We start from the raw sequence: 27,414 nt of genomic DNA, 5'->3' as shown, positions 1-27,414 counted from the left end.
TGTGATCTAAGCATGGCCGCCCCCATGAGGGGACCCTCTCCATGTAGAGTAAAACAGTTTTTATAAGGTTACTGATATGACTGGAGTCTTCATCTCATGTCATTATGAATTTATACATATGCTTCAAAAATATATATATTTTTTGTAGTAAAACTATAATTTTATTGAGAAACTCTATAGAATGATACAAGTAAAACTATTCTCAAAAGCTGAAAATTAACATTCAAATAAACTAGAAATATGTATTTCACAAAACAATATATAGATTTTTATTTCTTACCATTAAAAACTATGGCTGTCAATGGAATAAAGTAATCATGATTAAACTAAATGAAACAGTATTAAAGAGATAGTTCACCCATAAATGAAAATTCTCTCATGATTTACACACTCTTATGCCATCCCAGATTTGTATGACTTTCTTTATTCTGTAGAACACAAATGAAGATTTTTAGAAGAATATTTCAGCTCTGTTGGTTTTTACAATGTAAGTGAAAGGTGATCAGAATTATAAAGCTCCAAAAAGCACATAAAGGCAGCATAAAAGTAATCCATACAACTCCAGAGGTTTAATCTATACCTTCAGAAGTGATATGATAGGTGTGGATGGCTTGGAAACACCTTTTACCAGCCCGACCTTTAGGTGGTAAAATGCATGAATAATGTGAATTGCCAAAAAAAGAAAAGAAAAAAAAGAAGAAGAATGTGGAAGTGAAAGTGGAGATTGAAATATTGATTGTTTTGTCTAAAGCAGCTGAGTTGCCTTGAATGGGAGCTGCACTGAACAGATACAATATTTTGTGTGCAGACTTGTCTTACAACCATGACTTTATTTTTGGCCCTGTTTTTGTACTGATACACCAAACGGTTTCACTTTGTTTTCTGGTCTCTGTTCTGTTGAGTTTTCTTTCTTGCAGATCTCTGTATGGTACAGTTATTACCAGTTAGGATGGTAGAGTCAATCTTAGGCTTTAAAACATCCATGATGGTACAACAACAGGGGGACTCAGGGCTCCTTTATATATGGACCAGTTTGAAATGCAAGGAATCATATTCTAGAGTTAGAATGTTAACTTCTGAGCAAATTAAAACTGATATCAGTTTAACGCCCCATAACTATCTTAACTTTGAAAAAGTTTAGTTGGTAGTGCTCTAGAGCACTAGTTCTTTACCTTTTTGACTCCAAGGTCCCTGATCAAGACAACATTCACAGGCCACCTGTAAAGCTTGCTGAGGCCCCCTCTTGGGCCCCGGCCCCCTGGTTGGGAAGCACTGTTGTAGAGTTCAGAAACCATCGATTCCTCTGGCTGAGATCTGTTTGAGATTAACAAAATGGCTGAATGGTTTTCTTAGTGCCAGAGTGTGAGGGGGTTATTATTGGCTAAATCTAAGTGTGTGTGCCTGTGTCTGTTTGTTCATTTGTGAGTGTGTTTAAACAGTTGTGTGAAATGAACAAGTGTGGTTTTAGTGTGTGGTTGCTGACACCTGTTTACAGCATCTATGCTACCATAAAAATGTGTAACACCTGTGACCAGACTTTTGTCTGTCTGTCTGTCTGTCTGTCTGTCTATCTATCTGTCTGTCTGTCTATCTATCTATCTATCTATCTGTCTGTCTGTCTATCTATCTATCTATCTGTCTGTCTGTCTGTCTGTCTATCAATCTATCTATCTATCTATCTATCTATCTATCTATCTATCTATCTATCTATCTATCTATCTATCTATCTATCTATCTATCTTTCAATCTATCTATCTATCTATCTATCAGTCTATCTATCTATCTATCTATCTATCTATCTATCTATCTATCTATCTATCTATCAGTCTATCTATCTATCTATCTATCTAGCTAGCTAATGATTTCATTTAGCTTTTTTCTGTTGTAATTTGGTCTGTGTTGATCTACTCTGTGGCTGCTTGGAATTCCTCAGCAGTTTGGTGGTAGTTTCTCTATTTACACGAAAAGAGGATCAGTTGTGTGGGGTTAAGTTTAGATACAGGGAGGGATCTACCATGGACAGGAAATGAGAGAATACAAATGAAAGTGCATGATGCACTGCAGACTGATCTCACAGTGAATTCAGAAACAGAAGGTTGACTTTTCTTGAGCAAAACTTGGTCTACGCTTACCCAAATTCAAAGAGCAGCTAGAGGGATAATTTTTTTACGTACGGGCAGCACGGGCACAGAGGGACACCTAAAGCAACATCTAAAGCGAGTTGTTTTAGTTGTTTATGACATAATACAGTGAAGAGGAATGCATATTAAAGTAATTTTATACAGATCCTAACTCTATCCTAGAGTTCTTTTTGTTAAATAAAGTGCTTCACAACAAAGAATCACAAATGTGAGATATTAATTATACTATTTTTTTTTTATTTATTATGATTATTTGTATTATATTTACATTGAATATGGTATAATTATAAAGTAGTTATATATATTACTGTGGAATTTTATTTCCATTTAAATTGAGCTTTTATTTTGACGGATTTCCGCCAAAATAAAAGCTAAATTTAAATGGAAATAAAATTCTATTTCAGCTCTCTGTCATCTGTTACTCACAAGAGCATGCAGGATTCTCATTAAGAGGTGATTTCAGTGTACGAGCAGCCTGGCTTAAGTGTATTTATTCAATTAAATTTCAGCCTTTTTCGGTTTATTAATAACACTAGGACATATCTCGATTTTAATTTATGTGCTGAATGTCTACGCAGTGACATTCGCACATCAGATGATATAATTTTTTGTTATTACAGCAGTGTTACGAGTACAATTACGTGACCGCTGTTTCGGACTCAAGGGAAATCCCTAGGGAAAATGTATACTTAAAGGTTAAATGCAATCTCCGAATTGCGAAAAAGTGTTTTTGTGATTGTATTACTGTGCAGTGGCATGTACACACAGTCTGAGCTGTGCTTCGTTCTCACGTACATTCTCATGAGTGTGAATAGGGCTCAGCTCTTGTGGTAAATCTGCAGTGGGGCTTTGGGTGTTGAGATCACATTTGTGCTGCGTGACTACATTTCCCTTTGTCAGAGGCAGGGCTGGGAGGGATATTTTTAAAATTTTTATCCATTACAAATACTGATTATTAAACTTATTAAAATGTAATCAGTAACTTAATCCAGTTACCTCAATAAGAAATCTAATGTAATCAGTTTACTTTTAGTTAATTATTGATTGCCTCAAAATCACATATGTGAATAAAGTCAAGAGAAAAGCAGTATGTTCTCGAAGACCTTTAATCATGCCTTCTGAAATGAGAAGTCACACTAAAGTTTCGACTATAGAGGTCCTGTGTACCAGAATACGGGCCAGGGGGAGTGGTCATTTCTACGCTTCTGTTGCTGCTACTGAGAAAACAATCGACAAACAGTGAAATTAGGGAACACTTATGACTAATTTAAGCTATCCTAGCTAATGTGATTTTGTGTGGGTCTTGCCTTTAAATGCTTCTTTAAATGGAAAATAACGGCATCTTCACAACTGGAAGGTAGCCGCTAAATTGCACTGAATGTTTTTTCCCTTTTCTACATTGAATAGACAAGAATGTTGGAATTTCCCCCAAAATAGTCATATTTCTCCAGTGGCCATTGCGATTGAACAGCCCTTAATGGTTTGACTTTGTTTGCCTGGAGCGCACAGTGTTGAAGTGAGACAGGTTTTATCTGCACATGCGACAGTAAGTGGTGCCAGATTCACATCAGTCATGAGAGAGAACCAGAAGAGATCTCGAGTGTGCATCTGATTATATCTGTATTCTGTACTAAAGCATACAGCGGTCTTTATCATTTTATGTCAGGAGGATCTTTTTTTGGGGGGGGGGGGGGTGTTTGGTGTAATCCAACTTGTGTAATCGTAATATGTTGGCTGTGTAATGGATTACAGTTACACATTTTTGTATCCTGAATACGTAACACCATTACAAGTATTCTGTTACAGGTGAAGCTGTTTGCACATAGGTTATGAGATATGTGAGAAAAGGTATTAGAAACGTTACACTTCTTTAATAACAAGATGATTTCTAGATTGAAAGAAAATTTGTGGTAGACGTCTTAGCTTTTGTAACAGTCAGAATATGTCAGTCGCTTACAGTATTGTGGAACTTCACTCAAGTTTGTTCTGACTGTGTGAGCCAATGCAGACTTTGGGGAATCATGTCTGAGCTCACAGGAGGTGAACAATCTCTGTGTAACTGTATCTCTGGTACTCCAGATGCCATTCATGTAGCCCAGTTTTCAGTAGCAGCTTCTTATTATTGCCACACAAGCTGTCTTCCTTCCTGTCATTCTTATATTTTCCTGTGGTCTGGAAGGACCTATTCTTATTTGCCCTTGTCATCCTTCAGAGAAGGAAACCACATAATCCCTAAACAGAGTTGAACATGTTTGAGCTGTAGTGAGTATCATGAGTGGTCGATGTACAGGTTGGCATTTGTTTACACTGGAACTGGAGAAATCAGGGAATATACACCAGACCATCTGTGGTACTGTAATATGAGAGACAGATCACTAGAGGCCTCTTTTCTTTTTTTCTTTCTTTTCTTTTCTTTTATGGTTCCTAATATTTAAAAGAAAATTATTTGTACATTTTTGTTTGGTCTCCTCTGAGGTGGATGTGAAGTTGTAGATATTTCTATTTTGTTTACATCAACAAAACCCAACAAAACACACACACCAACATAACATTACAGAACACAACACATAATAGGCAAGTTTATATTCCCTAATATAACCCAGCACACTCATTTACCCCCAACACAACTCATAACAAACATCACACCAAAATGCTGTTTAACTCAACATATACATAATGCCACAACCCAACCCAACGCACACAAAACACCCTAACATAACCCAACACACCCATCATACCCCAAAATTATCCAATGCACACATAACACCCTAACATAACCCCACACACCCATCATACAAATAACATTCCAGCAAAATCCAACACCCCCAGCATACCCTAACATGGCCAACATTGCCTAACACACCCTTAATACCCTAACAAAACCCAACACATTCATCATACTCCAAAATAACCCAATACACACATCATACCACAACATAACCTAACACCCCCAACATAACCCAACACACCAATCAAACCCTAATACCCTAATACCTAAGCCGAATATACCCATCATAACACAACAAATCCATCAAACTGAAACATAACACATCACACCATCATACCCTAACATAACCCAACATACTTAACATTCCCCAACATAACCCAACACACCTATCATGCCATAAGAAAACCCAACACCCCATCATACCCCAACATAACCCAACAAACCAATCAAACCCAACAAACCATCATATGAAACATATCCCTGAACACAATATCATACCCCAACATAACCCAACACACCCATCAAATCCCAACATAACCAAACAGACCCATTATACCCCAACATAACACAATACTCCCATCATACCCCAACATACCCATCATACCCAAACATAACCCAACACACCAATCATAACCTCACATAACTAAACACACCCAACATGATCTAACACATCTTTTATACCCCAGCACAGCCCAACACACCCATCATAACCCAGCATAACCCAACACAACCAACATGACCTAACATACCCTTAATACCACAACACATCCCAACACACCCATCATACCCCAACACAACCCAACACGCCCTTCATACCCCAACACACCCATCAAACCCCAACATAACCCAACACATGCATCATACCCCAAAATAACCCAACACAACCATCATACCCCAACACAACCCAACACGCCCTTCATACCCCAACACACCCATCAAACCCCAACATAACCCAACACATGCATCATACCCCAAAATAACCCAACATATCCAACATGGCCTAACACACTCTTCATACCACAACACAGCACAACACATCCATCATAGCCCAACATACTCTCACACACCCATCACACACCAACATACCCTTCATATCCATTATAGCCTAACACAGCCCAACACACCCATCATACCCCAACACAAGCCAACACACCCAACATGACCCAACACATCCTTCATACCACAATGCATCCCAAGACACCCATCATACCCCAACACAACCCAACACACCCATCATACCGCAACATACCCATCAAACCCCATCATACCTGAACATACCATCATAATCCAACATAACCCAACACACCCACCATGGCCTAACACACCCTTAATACCCCAACATAACCCAACATGCCCATCAAATCCCAACATAACCCAAACGACCCATTATACCGCAACATACCCATCACGCCCCAGTAAAACCCAACACACCCATTATATGCCACCAAAACCCAACACACCCATTATACCCCAACATAACCCAACACACCCTTCATACCTCAGCATAATACAACACACCCAACATGACATGATATACTCTTAATACCTCAACACAGCCCAACATAACCAAACACACCAATCATAACCTCACGTAATTAAACACACCCAACATGATCTAACACATCTTTTATACCCCAGCACAGCCCAGACCCATCATAACCCAGCATAATCCATCATATCTCAACATAACCCAACACACCCATCATACCACAACATAACCCAACACACCCATCATGCGACAACACAACCCAACATGCCCTTCATACCCCAACACACCCATCAAACTCCAACATAACCCAACACACCCATCATACCACAACATAACCCAACACACCCATCATGCGACAACACATCCCAACATGCCCTTCATACCCCAACACACCCATCAAACTCCAACATAACCCAACACACCCATCCTACCTCAACATAACCCAACACACCCATCCTACCTCAACATAACCCAACACAAAAAGTCCCATCAAGCTTAGTTAGGATAGATTGCAAGCTCAAACAACAGTAGTGATTGCATTGGAGTGTGATTTTGAACAGAGATAAAGCATCACTTGAAACACTTGCATATTATGAGCAACTCTGGGCAGAGTGGATACTCAAAATAGCTGCTGCAGCTTTGGTATGGATGGTTATGGACTGTGTAACACTTTGAGCATTAGAGAAAGGTTATGCATCTGCTGTATTTTCTAATGGAACAATGGAAACTTTCGGAGACTTTTGCATGACTGAATTGACAAGCACAGACTGCTGGCACTGGCAATGTGTTCCCCTTCTGTGATGAAGCATCGATCTGAAACAGGTAGAGCTCTAGGTGAAGTACTGGATTCATGGTCACTGAGAAGTATCAAGAAGCAGAACGTTTGGTTTCCTTTCAGAGGTAAAGAGATTACACAGTGGGCAAGTGACAGATAGCAGCCAGCTGCTATTACAGTAAGGACACAGCTGTGAGTAGAGTAAAATGAGTAAACAGCCACCCACACCCACACATACTGTGTGCCCTACACTACCCACTGTTCGTTTTACTCTACCTCAGTCTATCAATGTTTATTATTGTTCTTAAAATGCAATTGCTGCAATATGTTATGACTTTTATATTCAAATAAATCTGTTTAAATGATTATAAGTAGAGATTGTGGATATGCACACTCACATTTAGAAACCAACTCTTTTTAAACCCACTGTTTTAAAGGAATTCTGTTCAATCAGAGTATAAACTATGGTGACCCCAAATGAATACGATCCGGTAATCTCAACAATGACACACTTAGACTAATCAAACTTAAATAGTTCTGCTAAGAATACTGAATTAAAGTTCTGCCTCTCATGCCTGAAAATAAGGCAGGGTCTCTTTGACTTTTAAAGTTAAATGCTGTTTTCCAATCATTTCTCAAAATAGATTTTTGTGCTTCCTTACGCTGGTTGGAAATGGGATGTGTCAGGTTGACTGGCCACATTCTTGACATTCAACTTTAATGATTTATCTCTCCCTCATTAGTTACTCAATGCAATAACGAACCAAAGCCATTCTACTCTGGCTGTGGCTCAGTTGGTAGAGCGGGTCGTCCACTAATCGCGGGATTGGTGGTTTGAATCCCGGCCCACACGACTCCACATGCCGAAGTGTCCTTGAACCCCAAGTTGCTCCCAATGGCAGGCTAGCGCCTTACATGGGTGAATAAGACGCAGTGTTAAACGCATTGAATACCGTTAAGGCTTAAAAAGGTGCTATATAAGTGCAGACCATATACTCTACACCTTCTGTCATTCTTAAGACCAACGATAGCATGTTTACTTCATTAACTCCCTCAGTCACAGCATGAACACAACATAACAAAAGAAAAGTACCTTTAAAAATGTACCCTGCTATCTATAGGGCCAGATGATATGTTTTGGTTAATTACTATATATTCATAATTAGTCTTTGTTACTCGCAATGATTTAATTATTTATTTATATTTTGTATTGTTTGGCCACTAGATTAATTTTGCAATCCCTCTTGATTGCTTTAATTTTATAGCTTACATTAAGCATTTTGAATCTACTTTGCTATGAATAGCTTTGATTGAAATTTTTATTCAACTGATTTAAAAAAAAAAAAATCACCCTTTTAAGCTTTTTAAGAGCAAATGCAAAAATGGATATATGAATACTGAATATTGTCAAAAGCCTGAAAAATGTACATATAGACATACACTGAAAAATTTTTAACCTAAAATTATATTTTTTTTATTAAAATAAAACTGATTTCCATTAAGGTGGAAATTATGGTTTGCCATGATGATTTTTAAGGGATGTTCACTATTAAAAATAAAGCTTCCAAAAGAGATTTTCGCTGTGGAAGAACCATTTTGGGTCCCCCAAAGAAAAGAACAATTTTTAAAGAACCTTGTATGTCTAAACAACCTTTTTCCACTACAAAGAACCTTTTTTTTCAATGGGAATGTTCCATGGATGTTCATTACCCATAAAGAACCTTTATCTTTATGAATGTTATTGGGCTGCTGTTAAGTTATCAGGAGTGGTTGTGGACCCTCTGAGCAGGCACATGTACATGAGAAACAATGTCTATTATCCTCCGATTACAATGAAGCATTTCTTTCGGGAGTATGGCAGAGTCTCCCAGCAGTGACCCATAGGAGGTCTCCTGTGTTCCCACAGCCCGCAAACATGCTGATCTAAACGGATTTGCCATGGAAAGTAGATTAAGGGGCACTGAGTGCACAGATGAAACGCTCATGAAACTTCTCAGCACTATAATGGCTGGCCTGTTTCCCGTGAAGTGTTGAGTCCCAAAGCTCTGGCTTTGGCATGTCACTTCAATGTTGGCCGTTAGAGAAGTGTGGAATTCTGCAACTAGGATTGAGGGCCGCTGTGACCCCAGAGCTTTCATGTCTGTGGGATTGAGGTGGGAATGTTTATTTGCTGTCCTCCAAATGTTTATTTACTCTGTTTCATCATAGTAACACTTGCAAATGAACCATGTTGCTTGAACAAACCTTAAAGCCTTAAAGGAGTAGTTCACAAAAAAATTGTAATTGTGTTATCATTTACTCACCCGCATGTTGTTCCAAAACTGAATGACTTTATTGATTCCTTGGCACACAAAAGGAGATGTTAAGCACATAGTTAGGGACTGACAGCCTCTGTTAACATTCACTATCATTGTATGGAAAACTGAGCAGTGTTAACTTTGTTCAACATTTCTCTTTCTCCTCTATGAAAGTCATAGATTTGAGACATGAAGTGGAATAAATGACAACAGAAGTTTTGGGTGAAATAGGTCTTTAAAATAATTGTAACTCTTTGCATTAATGTTCCCGTTGTTGAGGAGTTATAAAATGGTTAATTAATGACTAATAGATCATTTATAAATGCATTATAACTTTGTGATTTGTAAAAACAGAAATGCAATACTTTACCAAATATTATGCATTCTAATGAATATGTTATAAAAGCTTAATAAATACAAATTTTTTCATAGTTAATTCAAACACAAATGCCCTAATTCATTATTTATGCCTCAATGCCACAGAAACAGAGTATTATAGTGTTATTAAAAGGAGGGATTTTGTCATTTTGTGTTTATATTCATGACTTTAATATCTTGACTCAATCGTTGTCACTTTTCTTGTCAAGTTGATATCAAAAGAGTTATTTGAACTAGTCCTAGTAACCTAAAGTCCTCTGCAAAAACACTTTCCAGCTCTTCATGTCATTCACATTATATATCATATAATAAAGCCTGATGACCATTGAATCATACTGAACTTATGTACAGGTTTATATTGATGCCAACTCCTTAATAAATGCTTTATATGTGCACACTTTACATTCAAATACATTTTCATAGGTTACTAATATTGAATATGTGTTATTAAGCATTTATAAAAAGTCAGGTAAAATTATTCACTATTTGAAAAGTACTGAAAGACACACTTTTATGCATGTTGTTATAACCGCATGTCAATGATTTATAATACATTTTGGAATGAATTATTTCTCATTAATGAACCGCTTCATAAACCCTTAACAAAGTTAACATTCTTGCTGCTCTTTCAGCTGTGGCTCAGGTGGTAGAGCGGGTCGGCCACTAATCGCAGGGTTGATGGTTCGATTCCCGGCCCACACGACTCCACATGCCGAAGTGTCCTTGGGCAAGACACTGAACCCCATGTTGCTCCCAATGGCAGGCTAGCGCCTTGCACGGCAGCTCTGCCACCATTGGTGTATGAGTGTGAGTGTGGATGGGTGATTGGGACACAGTGTAAAGCGAATTGGTAACCTCTAAGGTAAAAAAGCGCTATATAAGTGCAGACCATTTGTTATGCAGATATCTTTTAATCCTGCCTGGAAAAAGGGACACTCAGTTGTATTTATTTATTTATTGTCTCACAATGCATTCCCTGTATTTCTTGTAAGTGTGACAGAGCTGAGTTTTTCACATTTTCATTTACTAAGTGCCCTGTACAGTTGATTCATTAGTGATGCCAAATATTCTGGAAATGTTTCATCAGAATAACAGTTGCTCTGAGCCAGCTGTTCTGAACTGCCGTGTGTAGAGTTAAGCAAACTGCCACTGTTTGTCTCACTGTCATGGTATGTTGGATCTGTCTTTTTTTTTGTTTTATCAAACCACAATAGATGTAGAAGTGGGCTGTTGAATAAAGGAATCTCTTCTTTCGGGACAGGTGTGCCTGGAAAGAACAGTGCAGGGATTCCAGGTGTTCATCAAACACACCACTGCAGTTTTATTGTATTGCAACAATATGATGGATTTAGTGGTCTTTGAGGTTATTGTTGCAGTTGTTGAAATGTGAAAAATAACGGCTTTCAAATAATGTTATATCATTTTATCCTCAGAAATAGCAAAAACTTAACATTTAATAATAAGTATTGTTATTTGTATTGATATCAACAATATTGTCCTAGATAGTAACTGTAAGTGGTAATTATTGTGAATATAAATGTGGTTATGTGTATATAAGTTGAGGTGTGTTTAGTTTGAGTGTGATGACAGCCGTGTGTATGTAAATAATTGATTTGGTGCAGCTGGCTGATGGGTAACGGAAACAGGAAGGCACCCGCTGATGATGATATAATCTGTCAGATCCTCTTCATCGAAAAGCACCAGTCATAATTACAAAGGCTTTCCTATTTCTCATCTTCCTACCAATCAATGGCTATGTTCCAAAACCTACTGGGCTGGTCATAACACTACAAAGGATCCATGTGTGTCTGTGTTCTAGATGATAGCAAAATGCTTTATCACTACATCAATTCAACTCTATATTCTCTAACACAATATAGGAAAACTACTGTTAGAAATGAACTATCTTTAGTTACCAGCTGCCATTGGATCTCTTAAAGGTGCTGTAAGCAACCTTTAGAGAGCTTGAGGAAGAGAGTTTGTGGTTGTTGCCGTCTGAAATTTGGGCTGTTTTTTCATACAGAATTAATGTGTCTGTGTTTCTGCTACTCTTGTCTCCCCGCATCTGTTATTGCAGTTTATTTTTAAAGTGTAACACCCATCCACTGACGTACAGAAACGTGTTCTTAATCAAAGTGCTGGTCTACTTATTCATCTACTGATTAACAAAATCCCAAGACTGATAGAGGCAGATATAGAGATTAAATGACCATATTATATGAAATATTTATTTGAGTGGTTGAATCAGTCATTAAGAATGATTGTTGATCAAAACAGGTCATTTAAAATAATATTTTACTGTGCATAGCATAATTCATATTCATGAGCCCACACAACGGCCCCACACAGTACAGTTTTCTGTACAGTTTATTTAGCCCTAACTTTGTGATCATCTTCGCTTTCATGAAATGGATTATTCCAGCTCTTACAAAGGCAATAGGTCTACAGGACGTGGTTATCTGTAACCCGCACAAGAAGAGACAGTCACAATGTAAGTCAAAAACTGCGTTTTTATTGCAGGCAGGCAAAAGTACAATCAAGGGGCAAATCCAGTGAAGAGTAGTCAAGGGGAGCGAGAGGTCGAAGCCGGGGAATCGGAGAATATAAAAGGGGCAAATCCAAAGAGAGGGGTCGTGGAAAGCGTAGGGTCAAAGCCGGGGTAATCAGAATCAGCAAGACGGGACTCGTGGGAGCAAAAGACAGGGGAACAAGGGGAGCTGGCAAGCTAAGGGGTAAACGAGAGGAGTACTAAACTAGACGAGACTAACGGGGGGCAAAGAGACGGGAAACTAAACACAATAACCAACAGGCGTGAGACGAACGGGTTGTGAAATATATAGGGGCGAGTGCAGGTGTAAACAATGATAGGTGATGAGACGAGTGCAGGTGAAACTAATGTGGTGACTGAGAGCGGGCGCAGGTGTACATAATGTTCTGGCCATTGGGAGCGGGCATGTGAGCCCGAGGGGGGAGATAGTGTACGAGCGTGTGAGCTCGTAGGAGCAAAAACGAGCGTGCAAGCTCGAGCGAGCAAAACGGGCGTGGTAGCCCGAGGGAGCAAAACGAGCGAGGAAGCTCGAGGGGGCGGAGCGAGGGAGCGGGGTTCGTGACATTATCGTACCTTAAAATGCTTTTATAGCATTCAGGTTTTGGAAAACAGCTTTTGTCAGATTTCCTGGTGTATATCTTTCATTTTGATAATTTTATTAATGATAGTTTGACCTAAGATCTGTCTATCAATTTTAAAAAAAATACAGTGTAGGTAAAGATTCAGCCAATCAATGCGCAAATGTATCTATGGAAACTTAAGATGCCTTGTGAAAGTATGTGCTTTTGAAGGTCGTGGGTTCAAGCCCCAACACCACCAAGATGCCACTGTTGGGCCCTTGAGCAAGGCCCTTAACCCTATCTGCTCCTGGGGCACCGTATCATGGCTGACCCCGCACTCTGACCACAGCTTAGCTGGGATATGTGAAAACAAGTAAATTTCACTGTATATATGAAAAATTTATAATGTGTGAATAATAAAGGCTTTCTTCTTCTTCTTTTGAATATGTAGTGAGAAATGATTGAGATGTTACCTCACCTTTAAAATTGCATCTTGATACAACAAACCTTTTTGTTGCATACTGTTCGTGTGCATGTATGACTTAGCATCTAGACAAATTTGTTACCAAACTGTTTTGATATACTGCTTAATTTGGTTCTAAAAGCATTGCTAATTGTAAAGATTGACTGAATCCTGAGTTACTGAAAGAAAGACATTACAAAATCTACTTTATTTGCTTTGTGCAGATTGTTGATTGGTGCTCCCAAGGCCAGGGCTTTATCCAATCAGAGGGCAAACATCACAGGTGGGCTGTACAGCTGTGACATCACCACCCATACAGATGACTGTACTCGGGTGGAATTTGACAATGATGGTGAGTGCTTTGTTTCAACTTTTATCAAATTATATGAACAAAAAAATAAGAAAAGATGTTTATAACCCTAAGTGTGCCAGAAATGAAACAATAGCATGTTTAAGTTTAATCATAGGACTAAGATTATTTATCATGCAAACAGAACACAAATGTCCATAAAGTCACAAATTAATTAAGTCACTTATTAATATTACCATGAACTGAAGAATAATAACAATATGCAAAATCATTAACATGATATAATGACTAATAAAGCATCTAGTGTGCATGCTGCTCATATTTGTGTCCCTATTGTGCACATTCATGCACTCGCTTTTTAAAATGTTCAGATTGTAGGTTTATTTCTCTTTAAATCCACAAATAACCGGCAAAAACGTCTGTTACAGCTGCCTTTAGCTTTGTCCTGTTTCAAACCGTTCGTCAAAAGTAAAATTAAGATAACGACATTAATTCCCAATCTTGCACCATTTATTCTTGAATATGTCAGCAAACATGAAAGAACTGCTCGCACCCGTTTTTGTGCTTATTGGTAGGGGTGGGTAAAAATATAGTTTTTCCGATTATTCGCGATCATCATTTGAACAATATCGATTCTTAAATCCCAAGATCGATCGTTCACTCTGTGCTCAACCCTCGACTACAATGAGAGGAAATCACTCGCATTTGCAACCAAATTTTGCGCTATGCAACTAAAGTGAATATATTTGGCAACTGGCTGGTTAGATGTTTATATTTCACACACCAGAAATTGTTAGTTTAGTCGTGAAGTGTTCAGCAGTGAGATCCTTTCACAGCGAGAGTAAAAGTTATTCCGTGTAGTGTGTGTCCAAGGTTGAGATCCATGCAACCCATTTGTCATTGAATAATGTCTCTTTTAATACCCTTTCTGTTCTTTACAGTCAGTTCTTAACAAAAAAAACGTAACTAAAAAATTGTTAATTCTAATCATGCATCAGACAGATGAGATAAAACCATTCGAGTCCTCTCTAGTTAACATGCGCTCATTTAAAGGCGAAATGCTGTTTTTTGTTTTAGTTTTGTTAAAGCGACAGTACCGGTATTTGCACGTGTTCACCAATACTTGTAAATAGTACAGATTATGCAATTTAACAATAAATATGTAACAAAAATAATATAGGAAATATAATATCCTCTTTATTGATTGAATACCTTTCTTTGTTCATTTTTAAAAAGTCAAAATGATGAAAAAGTAATTAATTTGAAAAATTTATATTTTCCTAATGTACCTAGTTCAAAGGTCCCCCGTATAATTAACAGCATTATCTGTGAAAGAATTTATTTTATATATAAGCAAAAAATAAACCCATATGAATCGATATTGAATCGAATTGAAATTGGAATTGAATCTAATCGAATTTTCAAAGAATCGAGAACTTGTGAATCGGAATCGAATTGAATGTGGAAATCTGTATCAATACCCAGTCCTACTTATTAGCACCATTTGCAAAGATAAATTTGTTTTTTTAAAAAAGCTGTAAATAATAAAAACAGTTAGTAGGGAGATGTGGGTGATATTTTACTTTATTTTCTAATCATTTTTGCCCCCTGTTACCCAATACGTTCTTTCCTTTTTTCAACATGTAAGAACAGCTCGCACCCGTTCTTTTTTCGTGCAACATTATTTGCGATAATTTGCCATGTAAAAAAAATACAAATAAAAACAGCTAAAAATAATAAAGACAACGGATACAAATAAAAACAGCTAAAAATAATAAAGACAACGGATAGGGTGATGTGGGTGACATTTTATTTTATATTATTATATTTATTATATTTATTTTTTGTCTTTTGCTCCCTAATACTTTGCCCTTCTCTTGCGCTCTCTCTATATTTAATTGGTTTTGTCTCATAACGGTTTCTCACTCGTCGAGCTCACATCGACAAGACATCCATATATCAAGCTGTTTTGAAAACTGTCTTAGCATCTGGAACTAGTAGCAGGAGTGCGCGCACAATAAGCCATTCATAATGAGATCTCAGACTTCTCGTCGCAGACCAGTCGCCTATTCAAAACATAAAAAGAGACGAGATGTCGTGTAGTGAAAAGTTGCATAGTGTCCAGTGTCCGCTAGGCATAACAAGTCACTATAATGGAGAAATGCAATGTGCTAAATGTATGACTTGCATGCGACAACAAACAAGGCAGAAATATAGACATTATTTGAAATACTTTCAGAGAAAAAAACAAAAAGTGTTTCAGAAAGTAACTTATATGAAAAAAGTAATTAGTAATGTGATTAGGTTTTCAATGAAGTAATGATTATTCTGATTGCAATTTTAGAGAAGTATTATTAGTAATTTATATTCAGTTACTTTTTTGAGAATCTTAATGGTGATTTACTGCCCATTTAGGCAAAATATTGTATTAGTATTAAATATGTCTCCCTCCAGATGAGACTCATGGTTTTTGTGGAAGTCCTGTAGGGAATGTTATGGAGATATGTTGTTTCCGTGTCTTAAATGCTTGTTAATTCAGTTGTTTCAGTGGCAAGATTCTGTGATATGGCTTGAATTGTAATAATGACTTAATTACTAGGTATTAATGGCGTCATAATGACTTAATTAATCATTTATTAATGGGTTCTGTATGTGGTGACTGTCTCAGTGGACGTTCTTGTGGAGAATAAAGAGAACCAGTGGATGGGTGTGACGGTTCAGAGTCAGGGACCTGGAGGCAAGATTGTGGTACGTCAAGAACATTGTTGAATGTTAATGGCCTGTTAATTGACTTCCAGTTACAGTGTCCTCCCTTTCACATTTATTTATCTGAGTTCCTTAGATGAATAAGTCTTTCTTTCTTTCTTTCTTTCTTTCTTTCTTTCTTTCTTTCTTTCTTTCTTTCCATCAGACATGTGCCCATCGCTACCAGCGCTTGTTGTTTCCCAACACAGCACAAGAGGCTCGTGACATCACTGGACGCTGTTACATGCTGAGTCAGGACCTGAGCATCGACAGTCAATCAGATGAGGATGGGGGCAACTGGAAATTCTGTGATGGTCGCACCAGGGGTCATGAAAGATTTGGGTCCTGTCAGCAGGGTCTGGCTGCCACTTTCACGAAAGACTACCATTATGTCATCTTTGGAGCACCAGGAGCATACAACTGGAAAGGTAAACACACACTTGAATAAAATTCAGTGGTAGCTATAATGGGGTCAATATTTAAATGGTTAGCTTCTGCAGTTACCATTAAAGGAACAGTTCACCCAAAAAGGAAAATTTCAACCTCATGCCATCTCAGATGTGTATGACTTTCTTTCCTCTGCTGAACACAAACAAAGATTTTAAGAAGAATATTTCTGTTGGTCCATAAAATGAAACTGAATGTTGATCAGATCTTTTAAGCTCCAAAAAGGATATAAAGCCTTCATAAAATAATCCATAAAACTGTTTAGTCCATGTCTTCAGAAATTATATGATAAGTCTGGTTGAGAAACAGATAAATATTTCATTATCAAAAAGTCATTTTTACTATAAATCTTCACTTTCACATTCTTTCAAATTTTGATAGTGAAAGTGAATATTTATCGTAAAAAAGGACTTAAATGTTGATACTTTTCTCACCCACACTTATCAAATTGCTTCTGAATACATGGATTAAACCACTGGAGTCTTATGGATTTCTTTTATGCTGCTTTTATGTGCATTTTGGAGCATCAAAGATTTCCTCACCAGTCGGCCAGCAACGGCAAGAGACTTAAACTCAATGGCTTAACTATTTTATTAATATAAATTCTGCTCATGCATTCCAATCTACATCTTGATGAAATCCTTCCTCATGATCACTCTGTGATCACCTCATGATCACCAAATGTGACAAGACTGCAGTATACCCAACAGACTCACAGGCCGGCAGCGCATCACTTTCGGTTAATCGTGCGAGTAAACGTGCCCGCTTTGCTCTTTGCTTCGGTCAGGCTACGCAGATGACAGACTACATTCAGTGTTAAATTCGTTTCTTTTTGCTTTCAGAACAACACGTCATGTAATAAGGAAAACACCACTATTAATTCTTGAGATTTCCAACCCAGCATACAGGTATACCCTCCTTAAACCATAGTCACACTCTAAATTACATTAAGTGACTAAAAGAGAAAACATAAACCCACATTGTGCGGTTCAAAAATCGGACTCTATTCAAAATATAAATTAAACCTGGAAATAAAGTTTCCTCAAAAGTGTTTAGCCTCCCATTTAGGTGATGAAAACCCTTTTGCAGAAGAAATAAAGTCATACAGTTCTGGGATGGCATGAGGGTGAGTAAATGATCAGAGAATTTTCATTTTTGGGTGAACTGTCCCTTTAAGTAGGCAAAAAAAAAAAAGAAAATCTTTCTCCATTGACAGCTATTCCAAAGTAGCACATTTTATTCACATTTTTTCACTTTGTGTTGCTGTCTCAGGAATAGTGCGTGTGGAGCAGAAGAACAACACTCTGCTGGAAATGGGCTTGTTTGATGATGGTCCTTATGAGGTCGGGGATGAAAACCGCCTGGATCCAAATCTTGTTCCAGTACTAGCGAACAGTTACCTAGGTGAATCAGAAACGGTGTTATTATAGTTTTAAGTTTTTAAGAGGGTCTAAAACGGTTTAAGTAACAAAACCCTACATTTTATTTTCAATTTATTTCTGAATGTACCCAAAAACGTAGTCCCTTTGAAATTTTCTGGAGTAAAATGCTTATTTTTTAAATGCTGGTAACCGGTTAATAATGTTCTGATATTGTTCTGAAAATGTTTTCATGAGACCAAAGACCAAAGGGTTTATCACAGTACATTTCCAGAATTACACCACTGTCTGTTGCCTGAAATAAATGAGACTTCTCTCTTTTTAGTATAAGTAAGGAAGCTGCTGCATCACACATTTCTTTGCAGCGAAGAACATGGTTTGTGGTTCACTGTGGACACACAAGGTTTTAAAAAATAAGAATAAGAAAATAATCAGTCAGTTTTTAATTTCATAAACCCAGTCAGGGGCGTAGATTAAAGGAGGGATGTGGGGGAGGAAATCCACACAATAATCAAAACAAGCAAACCCCCCCCTCCCCTCCATGTACATGTAAATTCTTCACACTATAACCCCCCTCAGTGTTCAAGACAAATCTACACCCTTTCAACCGGTTACTGCTTTTGTCGAATTTGTTTATCTCTGTTTCTCTAAAGCAACTTATTTTTGAACATCGTCTCATTACCATACTGTACATGTACATGTCTCCCCAGGATTCTCTCTAGATTCTGGTCACAGTATCACAGAAAAGGGGAAGCTCATCGTAGTGTCAGGAGCGCCGAGAGCCAATCACAGTGGAGCTGTGGTGTTTCTGAGGAAGGAAGGTGAAGTGTCCACCGCGCTCACACCTGAACACATTCTAGAGGGACCAGGACTTGCATCCTCATTTGGATATGATGTCGCTGTGGTGGACCTGAATGGAGATGGGTGGGTAGAGGAAAGATATGTGAAAATCTCTTGATGGGTTGGCTTGACTCTTTACCTGTTGTTTAGAATGAATTTGACACATAGCGAGAGGGCGACTGAATTTTGTTGATCGTGGCTTCAGTTGGCAGGATGTTGTGGTTGGTGCACCGCAATTCTTCCAGAGAGATGAGGAAGTGGGTGGAGCTGTGTATGTCTATATCAATAATGCTGGAAGGTGGAAAGACGTCTCGCCTACTCGCCTCAATGGAACTAAAGACTCCATGTTTGGACTGTCTGTGGAGAACATTGGAGACATTAATCTGGATTCTTTTGAAGGTTGGGTGCAGCAGCTCTTTGTGACTATGTATCTGATTTGATCTAGTTTTAGTGTTCTAAACTAAAACTCAGTTCTAAACCACTAGACTTCATGCTGAATTCATGGTGACTTCAATAGACAAAAGAAAAATAGAAAATGTCTCAGCTCTGAAGGTCCTTAAAATGCAAGTGAATGGTGATTTCTCTTTTGAAGCTCCAAAAATCACAGACAGTCAGCAGAAACTTCATCCATACGACACCAGCTGTTAAATTAATGTCTTCTAAAGCGACACAATCGCTTTTGGTGCAAAAAAAGATCAATATTTATAGTATTTTATACTATAATCCAACGCTTCCGGTAAGTTTTACGAGAGGGTGGATTCCAAGAGGTCTCTCGTGTGACGTATTTGCATTGCCATGATACAGACGTAATCATCCAGGATAAGCCCACAATGCACCATTGTGAGTAAAGAAACAAATAAATACAGATCTAAACCAAAGAACTTCTGCACAGAATTCCGCCTACTCACTTGTAAACAGCGCTGCCCTTCCAAATGTGATGCACGTGCCTTAGTTCTTGCGGGTCTCACGTCACAATGCGATTACGATACATGCGCATACTGCTGCTGACCGAAAGCATGATTTAGAGTTAAAAAAGTATTTCAATATTGATATTTATTTCGCACCAAAATCAATCGTGTCGCTTTAGAAGACATTAATTTAACTGCTCGAGTCATATCGCTGAATCATTTTTTGAAGTTATTTTTCTATTTTTCTTCAAATGTGTTTACAAAAAGTCATACACACCTGGGATATCATTAGGGTGAGTAAATAATGAGAGCATTTTCATTATTGGGTGAACTAACCTTTTAACTATGTCTGCCTGCACATTATGATCCTAAAATGTTAAGAGAAAAGATATGGATGAAGTCAGGCGAGAACTGCAAAGACTCTCCGAAACGGTTTAAAAATGGTGTTATCTGCTGATTATATCTTCAGAGTGGATGTATGCATAGATGATTTGGGGCAGTTTGCAGCTACATTTGACAAGGATCACCTGATAGTTTGGCTGTGATGCCTGAAGGGCTGTTGACATCATCTCATTAGCATGTTGTGTGAAGGAAAAATAAATACGGAACTATAAACGGAAATAAATTAATGATTAAAGAACTATGCAATTAAAAATCTAATTTAAATTTAGCATTTCCTCAACCATTTACTTAATGTATAATATTGTATTATTTTTGCGTTGATGGGTGCATTTATTTAATTATGTATTTATATGATTATAGTATAGCTCATAGTACATTTAATTATTTATACATTTATTTATGCATGAAAATGTGTTTATTTATTTATTTACTTGTGAATTTTTTCATTTATTATTTTTGCAGGTTTCGTCCTCCACATTGGGTTGGGTTTGGGTTTGGGCAAATGGCTTATAAAATATGCATTCCTGCATTACATCCTTTACAACCCAAAATTTTAACTCACTTTTGGTGCCATCCTGTGGACATTTCACCTTAATAACAGTGCGGGTGGTGGTTTGATCAGCCTGAATTGCTATACGGCAACAGACATGGACCAAAATTAAGATCTTTATGATATCGACTGCACAGTTTCACTTATTAGCGTAGTAATACTACATAGATTTTTGAACACTAAATCTTTGAAGTAAATTGTTGATTTGTTTAGACTAGGATGGATTTATCACAATGATGTTTCCTCTTGTCTGTCAGATTTTGCAGTTGGTGCTCCAAATGCAGACTCTGGGTTTGGTTGTGTTTACATCTACCACGGATCTGCTGACGGCATCAATACTGAACCAGCTCAGGTTAGACACTGTCTGTCTCTCTCTCTGAGACACTGTCTGTAGTTTTAATGGAAAATACCAGTAAGAAATTACACGGGTCAAATAATGATGAAACTGTAAGCAGTCCAGGGTGCTGTCAGACTCCATATTTGAGCTTTTTTCAATGTTGTCTTGTCTGAAATATTTTCCATTTGCAGCTAAAAGCACACTGGTGAAAAATAGATTCTTACTTGTTTGATCTTATCATATTCCCGTTGATATTATTGTTTTCCATTGATCTATGTATAATTACGTATTATGTACAAGGAATGTTTCTAAATAGTTATGGACATTAAAAAGCCTTATCTTGGTCTTTAGATACTAACACTGCTGATATTTCTTGCAGATACTGGAGGGCAAACAGCACAACATTAAGATGTTTGGATATTCTCTGGCTGGGAAAATGGATTTGGATCAGAACTCGTACCCTGATCTGGCTGTGGGCTCCCTCTCTGATACTGTTTTCATATACAGGTACTGAAAGATCATTTCTCTTCACACTCAAGTCAGTAACTCTGTTTCTTTGAGGAGTTGTAGTAACATCTCTCTAATGTGCAGATCAAAACCGGTCATCAGCATCAAGAAAGACATCAAGGTTACACCAAAAGAAATTGACTTGATGAAGAAAACGTGTGGCAACAGTATTTGGTGAGATACTGACAAAACCTCAGCTTAGCTCTCTGAAAGATGCATCTTAAACACAGATATTTATATGTTTAATCTTTCTTATTTTACAGCTTGACTGTGGAAGCTTGTTTTTCATACAGAGCAAACCCTCCCACCTACAACCCCAAACTCAGTGAGTCTGTTTCTGTTCTTATGTGCAGAAACTGTAATGAAAGATTTATTTAAAACTTACTATAAGCAACCAATACTTTGCAATACTAGAATTTTAGAAACCTAGTGTTGTACTAAACAGAGGAATATAATTGTTTTATACTATAATTTAAAACAATTATACTGTATATAGAAAATGCTCATTCTAAACTGTATATAGAGTTTACTTCACTGTCATAGCACAAGTAAATAGTGACTCCGGTCATAAAACCTCAGTATGAGTAATAGATACGACTCGTGCACTTTATTGAAAGTCTTCTGAGGCAATACAACCACTGTGTGATGAACTGAACAAAATTGAAGTCATTATTCACAATCAAATCATTAATAAAGCACTTAAATCAAATAAGAAGACTACGTTGATAACATCCAACCTTATTGTTTCTCATCGCATCTCGTGACCAAACATCATGACGTTTGTCTCTTGTTTGGATGAACTATTCCTATAAGGTCAGTGTAGTATTTGATTGTGTTAATATGCACATATTTTATCAAGTTTCATTTTGCCAATTCATTTCTATCATAATGCCTGTCGAGTTACATCATGATCCACAATCTATTGATTTTTGAATTGGAAAGAAGTCTGTTGGCCGTGTTGTATAGCTGACATACTGTATTCTAAATATGTATCTATCTATCTATCTATCTATCTATCTATCTATCTATCTATCTATCTATCTATCTATCTATCTATCTATCTATCTATCTATCTATTATGAGTTTTTAATATTTATTTATTTTTTGCCTGCCAGCTATTTCCTACACATTTGAGGCGGAGTGGTACCGCAGAAAGTTGGGTCTCCCGTCAAGAGTTGTGTTTCTGGAGAAAAGCATGATAGATCAGGACTTCCAGTCATCTGGCACTCTGGAGCTACGAGGACAGAACAAGAATGCCTGTTACAAGACGCAACTCAGACTACAAGTAAATTAAGCTTGTTTTAAAGAGTCCAAAACTCGAGTTCTGGAAGTAAACAGGCGAATTCATTTTTATCAATAACTTGTAAACCTTTAAAGACAGACCAACCATGAGCTCAGAGGCTGTTAATCGATGATTTATGCTTCTGTTAAAGCCATCAGTGTTCTTTGAACATTGAGGGATATTTCACCCAAAAATGAAAATTCTCTTATCATTTACTCACCCTCATAATATACAAAATGTTCATTTGAGTATATTTGGTAAATGGTAAATGGTCTGCACTTATATAGCACTTTTTTCTAACCTCAGAGGTTACCAAAGCGCTTTACACTGTGTCCCAATCACCCACTCACACACACATTCATACACCTATGGCGGCAGAGCTGCCATGCAAGGCGCTAGCCTACCATTGGGAGCAACATATTTTGAGGGGCATCTGTTATGTAATCATTTTCAGGATGGAATCAGGGATAAGTTGAGAGCGATTCCTATCGAGGTGTCTGTGGCCATTCAGAGTGCCAAGAGAGGCAAACGGCAGAGCTCATTGCCACAACTATTGCCAATACTGGACTCCACTGTGCCCAACAAGACCATCACTGAGGTACACGCAGCCTTATTTACTGTTGGAACCTTGAGGGATCCTTCACTGGAGCTTTGTAAACTTCATTATTTTTAGTAAAGTTAACCATTTTGCTTTGGAGTACTGAACAATATGTGTTTAGTGTACATATTTGTGCTACTCAAATAACGTCAATATTACCAAAAACAAAACAAAAAATGTGGCATGCATAAAAATTATTGCAAATATTTGAATGAAAAAATATAATAAACATAAAATGACTTGATTTACTATGTTGCTGGCCCAGGTGAACTTCCTGAAGGAGGGTTGTGGCACTGACAACATCTGTCAGAGTAACTTATATCTGCAGTACAGGTTCTGCTACAGAGAGACCAACCAGGACGTGTTCCCTCCTCTTCCTCTGTATGTATTCCTCAACAAAACATCACACACTACTAAACTTACTAAAACATGCTTAACAAACCCCATATACATGCATTAAAACATGCAGTCTTGAATCAAACACAGATCACAGCATTTAATGTAGGTTGAACCTTTTCCTGACCTCCGGAAATCTACAGTCAGAGAGCTTGTTTATTAGAGAATTAAAAAATCTTAAAGGTAGCTCAGCGAGTAAAGACTTTGACTACCACCCCTGGAGTCGCGAGTTCGAATCCAGGGCATATTGATGGTTTGGTTGCTTAGGAGACCTATCCTGAGTCACTCAGCTCGCCTTGGATTCGAACTCACAAAATGTGTCAAGTTCGTAGGAATGTAATATTTGTGTTCTTGTTGGTTTATATTTGCTCAAATAAAAATACAAAATGAAAAATGAATGGCTTTTAAAAATAAAGTTGTTTAACCAAATACTTTCCTTGCACCTTGAATACATGTGAATTTACAAAAATTAATAATTTATTTAAAAAAGTTTCCAACCATATTTTTTTTACATTTAGCATAATTTATGAGCAACTCTTATAAAGTATCAAGGAGGTTTGTTAGGGTTACTTTATTTGACCTGAACAAAATGTGCTTTTTTGTAAAAATGTCAAAATATCTAATGTAAAAATAAATATATAAACAAAACAAAAAAACTTCAGAAGCAATCTTGAGAATCTAAAGGGGTCTTTTTTTTGTTTGCTTGTTTTTTGTCACATTTTGGTTACATCAGCTGACTTTGATTTGATGGAAAAAAATTTTTTGTAATAATATTTAATAATGAATCATATTTCATCATTTTTATTAAAAATAATATTAATAATAAATAATAATTATAAAAATAATACAAATAAAAATATAGCAAAATAGTCATGCCAAAGTTTCTTTTTACAGATTCATATATATATTATATTAAAGCTGTCGATTTAAATTTACGCAATTAATCGCAATGGAAGATTCCTGAGAAATGTAAGCTTGTAATACGAACTGTTTACTCCAGAGGGCAGTAAGTGAAATTTCAGCTGTATGGGCAACGCACAGTTTATACAGTGAAGAAAACAACATTCAGCAGACACACAACACAAACATGCGTTACGTTATTATGTTCAAAACACTTGGAGCGCAAATGCGAACTAAGAGATCTCAATATGTGTTTAAAGATTGATTATTGAACTATATTTAACTTAACACAGTGAACTAAACATTTTATGTTTATGACGCAATGAACCCGAGATGCTACACAAGCATGTCTGACGCAGGTGTAGATCGACGGGTCCTTAAACAAGCCCTCATAATAAATCTCCAACTGATTCACAAATTCACTTGTGAAATGGATTGCTGTGAACTGTATCCCAATGATTGACTTATGATCAATAATATGGTATTAAACAATACATTGTATTCTAAAGCTGCTTTTTGTTTTGTCTTATCAATGATGAACTCTTCTGCTACAGGAATGTAATGCATTTTAATTATCTGATATATATATATATATATATATATATATATATATATATATATATATATATTTTTAAATATTAAAAGATAACTATGTATAATTATTTCATCATTATATATTGAATTATTGTTATATGAGGGGCTTTCTCTGCAAATATTTGTATATGCGATTAAATGCGATTAATCGTGATTAATTAATCGGGACACCATGTAATTAATTTGATTAAAAATTATAATCGATTGACAGCCCTAATATATATATAAATAAATATGGTCTCCGCTGCTTAAACTGTTGTGACTTTGAACCCCAGAAAAAAATATCTAAATAACTTTGAAATTAAAAATGTGTTCATCATAGTGTTTTCAAGTAGTAATTGCATTTTCAATTTATTTTGAAAAACGTAATTGACCCAAAAAATTAGCGCCACGTTATTGATCCATTTAACAATGTTAGACTGTGAAATACATAATAATGATTGATCTATGAAACACAACATTGCAATAAAATTGCCTAAAAGTATTTTGAGGGATTGTAGAGCTCTTAAAAAGCATCCATATTATTTCAGGCTAAGACATGAACGGTTCCCATGTTTTCTCTTGTTCCTACATAATTATTTGGTAATGAGACAAAACTGTCTGTTAGGGAGAATGGAGTTCCAGTGATTTCTCTGAGTGATCAGAAAGACATCGCTCTGGAGGTGACGGTGAGGAACAGGAATGGAGATGACGCCCATGAAGCTAAACTGATGGGACAGTTTGATGAATCACTGTCATACTCTGGATTCAGATCTCTGAGAACTACTGTGAGTGCATCACACATTTAAAACACTGTAATCTGTCTTAAACGTGAGTCTTTGTAGCACTCTTTTCTAAAAAAAAAATATATATATATATATATATATAGTTTAAGTTTTACTCATTTCAATTTCATTGCAAAATTTCATCAAATTGAATTAAGTAATCTTTTCAATTTGATAGAATTTTGCTATGAAAACAAAATGCATAAAACTTGAAAATAGGCTCTAATATTTTGTATAATTTATTTCACTCATATACTGTATGTAAGTCCTAGAGACACCAAATTTGGTAGGATGGTCCCAAATCCCACCTATTACTTAAGTGCACACACACACATTCTACACTAGGTGGCGCTATAATAAGTGATGAACATTTTAGCTAATATCTTTGCAACCATATGGGACATTTGACCATATGACACACAAAAAATATAATTCTTTAAAATCAGATGTCAATAAGAGACTTTGGTCCCACTTTATATTAGGTGTCTTTAACCACCTTGTACAAACATTGAAATACATACAGTAATTATAGTTATCAAGACTTATTACGTGTTGTGTAACTACATTTTGTTCTACAAAATTCTCACAAGATTCACATGTGCTGCTACTGAGGTTGAGGTACAGGTAGGGTTAGGGGAAGAAGGGTTAGAGTTAGGTTTTAGGGTAAGGGTTGGGTTAGGGTTAGAAGATAAGGTTAACAGTGTAACTATAGATGTAATGAAATACAGGTACTTCAAATGTAAGTACAATGCAACAACACATATTTACAGAATTAGTACAGTGCTGTGGAAAAGTATTTGCCCCATCCTGATTTCTTCTGTTTTTGTGTATATTTCATACTAAATTGTTTCAAAAATGTATGATAATGTTATTTATTGAAGCAAAATAAGTTATCCAATACCAACTGGGCCTGTGTGAAAAATTATTTGCCCCCTTAGTCACTAAATCCCCAAATCTATGAAACTGCATTCATATTGGGGTTCAGCTGGACTAGACACACCCAGACCTGATTACTGTCAGCCCTGTTCAATCAAATCAACACCTAAATATAAATCAGCAGAATGATGTTAGCTAAA

General features: G+C 36.8%; 1 protein-coding gene across 2 annotated transcripts in view; it reads left to right on the top strand.

Annotated features, from left to right (window-relative positions):
* itga6a (integrin, alpha 6a) overlaps positions 1–27,414 on the top strand; it is a 45,165-nt gene that overhangs the window by 1,076 nt on the left and 16,675 nt on the right. For both annotated transcript variants that reach the window (XM_052148831.1, XM_052148833.1), the window contains exons 2-15: positions 13,604–13,731; positions 16,358–16,437; positions 16,601–16,862; positions 18,154–18,285; positions 18,971–19,184; positions 19,306–19,499; positions 21,218–21,312; positions 21,677–21,804; positions 21,889–21,978; positions 22,068–22,129; positions 22,920–23,089; positions 23,541–23,684; positions 23,950–24,065; positions 26,182–26,341. In XM_052148831.1, coding sequence (XP_052004791.1) covers positions 13,604–13,731; positions 16,358–16,437; positions 16,601–16,862; positions 18,154–18,285; positions 18,971–19,184; positions 19,306–19,499; positions 21,218–21,312; positions 21,677–21,804; positions 21,889–21,978; positions 22,068–22,129; positions 22,920–23,089; positions 23,541–23,684; positions 23,950–24,065; positions 26,182–26,341 — 1,975 coding nt within the window. The remainder of the gene's footprint in view (positions 1–13,603; positions 13,732–16,357; positions 16,438–16,600; positions 16,863–18,153; positions 18,286–18,970; positions 19,185–19,305; positions 19,500–21,217; positions 21,313–21,676; positions 21,805–21,888; positions 21,979–22,067; positions 22,130–22,919; positions 23,090–23,540; positions 23,685–23,949; positions 24,066–26,181; positions 26,342–27,414) is intronic.

The sequence above is a fragment of the Xyrauchen texanus genome, chromosome 18 (assembly GCF_025860055.1).
Source record: "Xyrauchen texanus isolate HMW12.3.18 chromosome 18, RBS_HiC_50CHRs, whole genome shotgun sequence".
In the NCBI taxonomy this organism is placed as follows: domain Eukaryota; kingdom Metazoa; phylum Chordata; class Actinopteri; order Cypriniformes; family Catostomidae; genus Xyrauchen; species Xyrauchen texanus.
The sequence above is the reverse complement of the archived record's forward strand: the minus strand, read 5'-3'. Positions and strand labels throughout refer to the sequence as shown.